Consider the following 9,932-nt stretch of genomic DNA (forward strand, 5'->3'; position numbering starts at 1 on the left):
AGGAAGCTATTTAGCTAAAAAAAAAATTCCTTTAGTGACCCTTTAAGTCGTTCGCGAATACGGATGGACGTAATTTACTTTCACGTCGAAAGCAATGACGTTTTGCGGCGGATTTTCGAGCATGCGCCGTTCAAGTAAAACGTAAAAAACACGGGGTCAAGGGAAATTTTAATAAAACACGCCCCCTACATCCCCATTTGAATTACGCAGCCTTACGCCGCAACACATACGCTTGTGAATAAAGAACTTGCGCCTAAAGTTAGAGCGGCGTAACCTTACGCGGGCCGGACAGATACGGCAATGTATCTGAATCCGGCCCAGTGTCTATTCTCTTTTGTTACACCAATTTCCTACCAACTAGACGTTTTATATCTGATGATTTGATTGGAGCACAGACTTTTACATGTTGATATTAATGTCATAACATCCTCAAACTTTGGAACCTTAAACAGAAAGTGATAATGAGGGAGGAGTCAATAACCCAATGATGGTGGTCTTCAGGATCAGTCCAGTCTTCATCTTGGTTGTTCTCCCCCATCCTCACTCTCTGACCTCTGGTGGGGCTCAGCCCCGCTGTTATTCAGGCCTAAATCATGGACTAAATAAGGAAGTGCAGTACTTGTGTTGGGAAGATGGTAATGAGTGATAGAGGGGGTGGGGACACTCGTCCTATAATCCCCTCATCACTGTCACTTCTATAAAAGACAGTTCTCATTGTTTTCTCACTCTCTGACTAAGGTCCATGAATAAAGAAATGAACTGGTAGAAGATCTGAGAACCCATTTACTAGTTACCTTGAGGGGGAACTGTAAGATCCTCAGAGACAAAGCTGCCTGATGTGGGTGGAGTCCTGGTTTAGGGGAACCAATCTGCTCATGTCTAGTAATAATCTTTTTATTTCTATTTTAGTAGATGGACGGGAGATGAGGAAAACCTCAGAGGATTGTCTCACTTTGTCTCCAGACTGTAAAGTAGAAGATGGGGACATCACACAGTATAGTCCAGGAGAAAACCCGGCTACCTCAAATGTCTATCCGGCACCACACAGTGTAGATGGATCATCGTATTCCTCTCATCCTGAGGGACCTCAGACTGTGAGGGATAGTTCCGTCCTTCCAAAAGAGAAGAGGTTTTTCTGTATTGAGTGCGGGAAGGGTTTCCATTTTAAATCCCAACTTAATGTGCATAAACGTAATCACACGGGGGAGAAGCCGTATTCCTGTCCTGAGTGCGGGAAGTGTTTTCTTTTTAAATCAAGACTTGATGACCACAAAATATCTCATTCGGGAGAAAAACCGTATTCCTGTTCTGAGTGTGGAAAATCTTATTCACGAGCCACGCATCTTTACGCACATCAAAAAGTGCACACGGGTGAGAAGCCATATTCGTGTCCTGAGTGCGAGAAATGTTTTGTACTAAAATCACTACTTTTAATACATCAGAGGTCTCACACGGGGGAAAAGCCGTATTCCTGTTCTGAGTGCGGCAAATGTTTTTCAAATTCCTCGCATTTATACTCGCATCGGAGATCTCATACAGGGGAGAAGCCGTATTCCTGTTCTGAGTGCGGTAAATGTTTTTCAATTCAGTCCAATCTTGAAAAACATAAGATGTTGCACACTGAGGAGAAACCATATTTCTGCTCTGAGTGTGGGAAATGTTTTTCACAAAAGTTCAATCTTTACAGACATCAGAAGACTCACACGGGGGAAAAGCCATATTCCTGTCCTTGTTGTGGGAAATGTTTTTCAATGAAGTCTACTCTTTCTATGCATCAGAATTCTCACACAGGGGATAAGCCCTATTCCTGTCCTGAGTGCGGGAAATCCTTTTCAGTGCAGTCCAATCTTTACAGACATCAGAGAGCTCACAAGGGGAAGAAGCCATATTCCTGTCCTGAGTGTGGGAAATATTTTTCACACAAGTCCAGTCTTTTAAAACATCAGAGAACTCACACGGGGGAGAAGCCTTATTCCTGTCCTGAGTGTGGGAAATGTTTTTCACAGAAGTTTAGTGTTTACACACATCAGAGATCTCACACGGGAGAGAAGCCGTATTCCTGTCCTGAGTGTGGGAAATGTTTTTCACAGAAGTCCAATCTTTACACACATCTGAAATCTCACACAGAGAAGAAGCCGTATTCCTGTCCTGAGTGTGGGAAATGTTTTTCACAGAAGTCCCATCTTTCTAAACATCAGAAATCTCACAGGGGGGAGAAGCCACTTTCCTGTCCTGAGTGAGGAAATTGTTCCTCACTGAAGTCCTGTCTTCCTGTACATCAGGGATCCCATACAACCCTTGAGGTGTATTAGTGCCTTGAGTGCGGGAAATGTCTTGTATATGAATGTTGCTGGACATCACAGCTCTCATGTGGGGAAGAAGCACACCCTGATATACACCTCAGATATACTCCATGGCTGATCTTCATCATGTAAGAAACAGTTCATAAGGAGATCAGAGATCACCAAAGACATGGATGAAGTGTTGTGCCGTGTTGGCCATTGATAGCAGTAGAAAAATAAAAATGTCATCACCTCTCATTGGCTGAGTACATTTTGTGGTGGAAGATTTCACAAACACTAAGACCCCATACACACTATTAGATTTTCTGCAGATTTTTGCCTTCAGATTTGCCAAGACCATGTAGTGCAAGGGCTGGCCTGATTGTATACAATATGAAATAAAAGAAAGAAGAGTACCTGGGGACCCCGGGGACTATTTCAATGGTGCTAGTAGAAATATAATAGACAACAAAGGAATGTAGAAAAATAGAAAATAATTTTATTTTTAACAATTAATAAATATATGTAAAAAAACATCAGTGAGATGAAGAAGTTGATGATCTCCAAAGGTATATAAATCAGCCAGTGCATAGGAAGCATGCAAAGATGGTGATCTTTAAGGGTAACAAACAAAAAACTTAGAAAAGAAAGAAGGAAGGGACATCAAATGGTCAAAAAAAGGGGGGACCAAAACAAGCAAAACTTGGGATTGGTTAACCCATTCGCTACATGTGGTCTCCGCATGTCCGTATGGTCCCGTCTAGTCAACGGAGAATCACCGGGAATGGGGTCCCAGAAACCACAGCAAATCATCTGAGAGACATGGTCTAATAATTTGGATTTTTGGAAGTAAATAAGAAACATACATACAAAAAATAGAACTCATTGTGAGTTGTATACCCACTGATTGCATTGTTACCAAAAAGGAAATAATTTAAAAGCTGACAATAAATGAAGGTGCCCTATAAAGTTTGAGAGGCAAAAATATAGAAAGGCCGCGCCAAGTTTGTGCACTGATGAACAACAAATTTTGTTAAAGGGGTTTTCCACCCATTTTTAAGTTTATTAAAAGTCAGCAGCTACAAAAAGTGTAGCTGCTGGCTTTTAATAAACAGACACTTACCTGCTCCATGGCTCCAGCGATGCGCCGGCCGGGACTCCGCTCCTCGCCCCCCCTCGCCGGCCGGCGTCTTCATTTTTAGTGTGGGCACCCGGCAGTGACAGCCTTCGGCTTCACGGCCGGGCACCCACTGCGCATGCGCGAGCGGCGCGGCGCCGTCCGATTGGACAGGCGCTCGCCTACAGGGAGGGGCTGTGAAAAGGCGATTAAGCTAATCGCCTTTCCAGCCCCTCGGAGGAAGGAGAAAGTGGGACAGGAAGTCCCCTTCTTCTGAAGCCCCCACTCCCCCCCCCCAAAAAAATTACATGCCAAATGTGGCATGTAAGGGGGCGAGGAGTGGGTTAAGAGGAAGTTCCATTTTTAGGTGGAACTCCTCTTTAACATAGATCAATGGGTTCAAATTGGTTGAACTGGATGGACTTGTGTCTTTTTCAACCTGACTAACTATGTAAATTAACATATGATGCACATGATAATACAGGTTAAATAGGTTAAGTCTATATAGAGTAACAACATCAATACATCAAAGATAAATGTTAGGAAGAAAATGAGAAGGTGGGACAGAAAACAGACATTACAAAAATAAATAAGGAATAAAAATAATATTGGGATATTTTAGGAAATTATAAAAAAGGTTTGAAGCTGAATGCTTCATTCAGGCCTGGAGGGACTAATGCGGATAAACAATGTATCCATTTGGCCTCTTTTTGGAGTAGTATCTTATCATAATCCCCCCCCCCCCTCTTTCACCAGGTGGGATATGTTCAAGAGCAGAGAACTTCATCTTGCGACCATTGAATTGATGATAGATACCAGAATGGCGGCTGATAGGGGTCTCCATTTTCTTTTTTGAAACAAGGGCGACATGATCGCGTATGCGATGAAAAAAGGGGCGCTTGGTTTTCCCCACATAAAAGGCTCCACAATCACATTGCATGAGGTATACAATGCCCACAGATTGGCAGGTCACCGAGAAGGCCGGTTTGTGGGTACGTCCATTGGGGAGTGGTATTGTGGTAGCAGAATGGATGTAACCACAAAAGGGACCACTATGACAGGGTCTAGTTCCCCTTGGTCCCTTCATGGATGAAGTTTTGGGGCAATAATGGCTATGAACCAAACGATCCCTGGGGGAGCGTGATTTTTTAAAAGTAATTTGAGTATAGCTCTGGATGTATTTGGATACCGTATTGACACTCATTAGCAGGCACCAGTATTTCTGTAAGATCGAACGAACTTTGATGATGATGACCCGAAAATCGAGTGATTAAGCGTATACCAGGATCCTCCTTTTAGTGATTTTGGATCATGAAGGAGGGATCTGCGATTTTGTTGTTTTGCAAGCTGATATGTATATTGTTGCTTATTGTATGTATTTACAAAAAAATTATTATTTGTTCTCTTTGATGTCTAGCATTGCTTGTCTAAAAGCTCCTGAGGAAGCTCTCTGTAGAGCGAAACATGTTGAGCAAGTACAAAAGTCAATGCTGTTAACTGGTCTTCTTTATATACCTTTGGAGATTATCAACTTCTTCATCTCACTGATGATTTTGTTACATATATTTATTAATTGTTAAAAATTAAATTATTTTCTATTTTTCTACATTCCTTTTGTTGTCTCTTATATTTCTACTAGCACCATTTAAATAGTCCCTGGGGTCCCCTTCTTTCTTTTATTTCATATTGTACGTATGGGACAAGGTGCTTGGAACCGATGACTTTTTGTCCATAAATAATATTTTCTGATTGCATACAAATTGAAACTCTTATGCCGCGTACACACCATCACTTTATGTGATGAAAAAAAACGACGTTTTGAAAAACGTCAATTAAAATGACCGTGTGTGGGGGAAAACGTTGTTTTATGTCTTGTGAAAAACGACAAAAAAAAATTGAAGCATGCTGTCGTTTTTCAAAACATCGTTTTTTGCGTCAATTAAAATGATAGTGTGTGGGCAAAACAACGTTTTTAAACCTGCGCATGTTCAGAAGCAAGTTATGAAGCTAGTTTCAATGGAAAAGAGTGCTGAACGTAACCGCGCTTTGCTAGAGCATTTTGAAAAAACGATGGTGTGTAGGCAACGTCGTTTTTGAAAATGAAGTTTCAAAAACGTTGATTTATTTCATGATTTAAAACGTCGTTTTTTTTTCATCACATAAAGTGATAGTGTGTACGCATTAAGGTTTGACCTCCTATTATATGGTTTTGGTAAATCTGAAGACAACAATCTGCAGAAGATTGAATAGTGTGTATGGGATCTTAGAGGTCTATCTTGTTAAACGAATGTGGCAAGTTTTGGTCATATTTTTTTTCATATGATCATTGGCTCCATCTAGTGGCCATGATGGTTTATTGCGCTAGATGTACTGATGGAGATTTGACATTACACTGAACACAGCAGAGTGATCCCATCTAGCTCATATTAACCCTTTTACTGTCAGCTGTTTTTGTATTTTTTTGCACACATGTTATAGTGTACATTTTTTGATTAGTTTAGAACCCCCAAACATATATTTTCCGAAAACAGAGTCCCTGGAGAATAAAGGGGTGGTAGTTCAATTTTTTTATGTCACATGATATTAGCTCAGTGTTTTATCAAGTGTACATTTCAATAATAAATACATTAAGTATAATTTTAGTGGACAATTGCAATATTTTACCCAGTTTTTTTTATAAAATATAAAAAGATGAGGTTGTGCCGAGTAAATAGATACCCAACATGTCCAGCTGTAAAATTGTGTGTGCTGATGAAATGATGACAAACTTTGGTACTCACAATTTGCCCACGGGTGACTATTTTAAAAGCCCTGTGTGTAGAGGTAACCCAGAATAGTGGATGTAGAATGATTTCACATGGCATGCATGGTGTTATGTAATATATGTAGTGTAATCATTTTTTTTTTTTATTATATAGACACCAGCAATATGTTGTTTATGGGAGAGGGAATAGCCGCTCCAGGTGGGAACCCAGACGAACATCCACCGTTGCAGACAACTCGGGTGCAGGCAATGCACTTAGCAAAGCAGGAACAAAAATTGTCTCTGGACAGCCGCACTCTGAACAAATTGTAGCCTTTATTAAAAGAAGGACAGCACTACAAGTCACAGCAAAGTAAAATAAAACCCAAACCTGACGCGTTTCGTACTGAAACTAGTGCTTAGTCATTCGTTTCAGTGCGAAACGCGTCAGCAGTTGGGTTTTATTTTACTTTGCTGTGACTTGTAGTGCTGTCCTTTTTTTAATAAAGGCTACAATTTGTTCAGAGTGCGACTGTCCAGAGACAATTTTTGTTCCTGCTTTAATATGTTGTTTGTAATTTAGAAGGAACTCAACGTTTTGGGGTGAGGTTTTAAGTGCTTGGGTGTAATTTTAATTTCCTCACATAACTTTATTGCTATCACTTAAGGGACCAATAAACTCCAATATGATAGCATTTTGTTGTGACCGGTTCTCTTTAATGAGACATCAGGAGTCTATCAGACCCCTCATGTCTCTCCTGCCCCCCACTGAAGATAATGGAGAGCAGATCATGTTCCATTCTTACCCCCTCAATCTCCTCACATATCACAAACTTACATATCAGTGTGGATGTCACACCTTTTCCTCAACCGTATTTCTTCCAAAACTGAGCTTGTAATATTTCCTCCTCCCCATGACTTTACCATAAAGTTCAGCGGTACAACCATTGGTCCCTCCACACATGCCAGGGTGCTGGGTGTAATGCTAGACTCTGACGTCGACCCTCACATCCAATCACTGACTACATCTTGCCGCCTTAACCTCTAAAAAATCTCCAGAATTCTCCTCTTCCTGACTAACGACACCTAAAAACATTTTATTCACTCAAGGCTATTCCCCCTTCAGTCTATTATGAATGCTGCTTGTATGATAATACACCTCACTAACCGATCCGTGACTGCTGCCCCTGTCTGCCAATCCCTTCACTGGCTTCCCCTCCCCCATCGTATAAAATTTGAAATACTAATTGTGACAGACCTAGGGGCTTTTGGAGAGGACTGGGAGCAATCCTCTAACCCACTGACTATGGGCCCTGGCATTTAGTGGAACACTACTCTTTGGAAGGTGTATGCCTGGGGGATCCGTGGAGTGGTCTTGTTTTAAATCATTTGTTTTTATTTGCTTTTCTTAGTTCAGTGATTAACAAATTCAGTTGACATTATTACACAGTGAGATAATAAAAAACATTATTAACCTTGTACCGTAAGGAAGGAACATACTGTTGCGTTAATACAAAAGAAAATGTAAAAAGTCTTCTTCCTGGTGTTCCCCCGTGTGTCTGTTCCCTTGTGTCTCCCTACCTCTACCCCCCTCCCCCAGCCCTAAGGAGCGTGCCACTCTCATTTCCTGGCCTAAGAGAGATGGGCGGGTCAGTCTGGTAAACTCAAAAGCTCAATACCGCCTTGAGTCGTTGACGGGGAGAGTCTGACTGAGGAACATTCTACCTAGGCCCCACCCTAGGGGTCTCCCCGTTGGAAACAACTGAGCAGTTGGACTACGGTGATCCCTTGTTAGCAAAGGAGGTGGGGCTCCAGTGGGTCAGGGCAGCTCCGCAGCTGGTCTTGTTACTTTGGATTCAAGTCCATGTCTCCCCCAAGACACACAGAATCTGGCTGGTGTCCATGGTAAGGGCTTAGATGTCACATTTCCAGAAAGGACGGCTCCACACTATGGGACTTATAGCAGATGTTGATGTCATCAGCAGGACACCTGTCTGGGGTTGCCTGCTATAATGTGTTTATTGCAAGTAGGTCTAGTGTGCCTCCTAAGGGTCTTCCACCCATTGTTATTTGTGATAATTAACTTACCCTTTGTCTGTCTGCTAAGAAAACCATTCTGGGTTGTGTTTATACTTGTAATAATGTGTATCATCCAGTACACTGTATTCAGTATTGTAGAAGTCGGCAAGTCTGACCTGGAATGAAACCCATCAGTCATCCAGGCGGCTAATTAATGTAATGTTTATAGTATATGTCTGTTGTTCTAATTATATTCCTGTGTGCAGTTTGTATTGTTAGGGTAATATGATCAGTAGTTGAATGTCCTCCTATAGTGTATATATTCTGTGTTAGTTTGTTCAAATAAATGTGTTCCATCTTTGCAGCCAAGTGTCCTGCCTAGTTCTTGGTTGCAACATTGCATCTATAATGTCTTAAATCTTTGTTCAGACTGGAGGAAGTGGTATATGAGGGAAGCACTCAAGCAGAGTGGGAAGCGATTCTGTTAGACTAACCACAGAATCACCCCCAGCTACATCACCAACCTCACTTGCAGATATCGCCCAAATTATCCTCTTTCCATTGGCCATGCCTGTAAAATATTTAAAATAAAAAATGTGGAACGCTGTAACCTTATGCATAAATCACTATGAATGACTTATTAAGTGACAACAACAATGGTATAATAAAACGATATTAACAATTAGTGTAGCGCCCTGCTCCTGTTGAACAGGCGCTGCTTTCAATTTAGTGGGGGTCTGAGCTGTTATTTGGCTCAGACAAGAATGATTAATGGTAAATTTAGCCTCCGTTTCAGCCATGGCTGTGTTGGGAGTCCACTATTGTTCGCTTGGGGGTGTCATTACCACCCCAGGCCAAGGGTGGCAGCAGCAGAGTCAGGGTGCCTGTCCTGAATCCTGACTCCGGAACCATGTTGGTCCGGGGTCGTGGCTTCACCTGGGCCATGCAAGAGGCTGGTACCTTGGGAGTAGGCCTGGAAACTTCATAGAAGGATGCACCATACACTGAGAGGCTTGACGGTGGTCGCCTATCGGATCTTAGTTCTACAAAAGTTAAGCTGGAGAGACCCGGGTGCTGAATCCTGTGGCAGAGGATTCATAAAGGAAGGTCTGTGGCAGAGACTGTACTTTACTTTGTGCGCCATCCCGGCTGCTAGGCCAATGAGAGGGACCTATCCGGGTGAGCAATACCCACTCTGTCTAGAGTGGCGATGATAATGGTTTGCTGGAAGTAGGAGTGTTTCCCTATTTGTGATTATGCACCTGAACCTACCTACCCTTCCACCCCTTTACTTATTTTCTACTAAAGTTCTGCAAATAAATCCCAGAAAAAGAAGTGCATTGTGTGGACATTGAAATTCTTCAGACTCTCTTTTCACCCTGGACAACGAGAAGAAATACCAAAAATACTCAGCAGCTCATTCTGGGGTAGTGCTACACGTGGGGGCTCGTCCGGGATTGGCTGTTACCTCTAGCAACAGAATTGGAAAGTAATTTATCTATTGAGAGTCTGAACTTGATCGGGTGTTGAACAGTGCTGGTGAAAGAAGGGGTTAAGGTCAGGTCGCTTGGCGGAGGCGTCGGCTGCACGTGCAACAGAGAGAGGTGCGTGGAGCAATGTGCTGAGAAAAGAAGCAGAAGGGGCGGAGTACCCGCCCCCTGCATGAGACGTGAGTGTGTCTGGCACAGAAAGGACTTGCTAGATCAGAGAGTGAGGATCGCAGAGCAGTCATGTTGGTGTATTTGCCACCAGCAATGGGACAGAGGCTTAT

At 42.3% G+C, this 9,932-nt stretch overlaps 1 protein-coding gene across 1 annotated transcript; it reads left to right on the forward strand.

Moving 5' to 3' along the window:
• Positions 1–983: 983 nt before the first annotated feature.
• LOC120935244 (oocyte zinc finger protein XlCOF6.1-like) lies at positions 984–8,654 on the forward strand (the record flags this gene model as incomplete). The annotated part of the gene is made up of 2 exons (XM_040347409.1): positions 984–2,152; positions 8,591–8,654. Coding segments are annotated over 2 exons (1,233 nt in total), but the record flags the coding sequence as incomplete, so codon positions are not given.
• Positions 8,655–9,932: the final 1,278 nt, after the last annotated feature.

This window comes from Rana temporaria, chromosome 4 (genome assembly GCF_905171775.1).
Source record: "Rana temporaria chromosome 4, aRanTem1.1, whole genome shotgun sequence".
In the NCBI taxonomy this organism is placed as follows: Eukaryota; Metazoa; Chordata; class Amphibia; order Anura; family Ranidae; genus Rana; species Rana temporaria.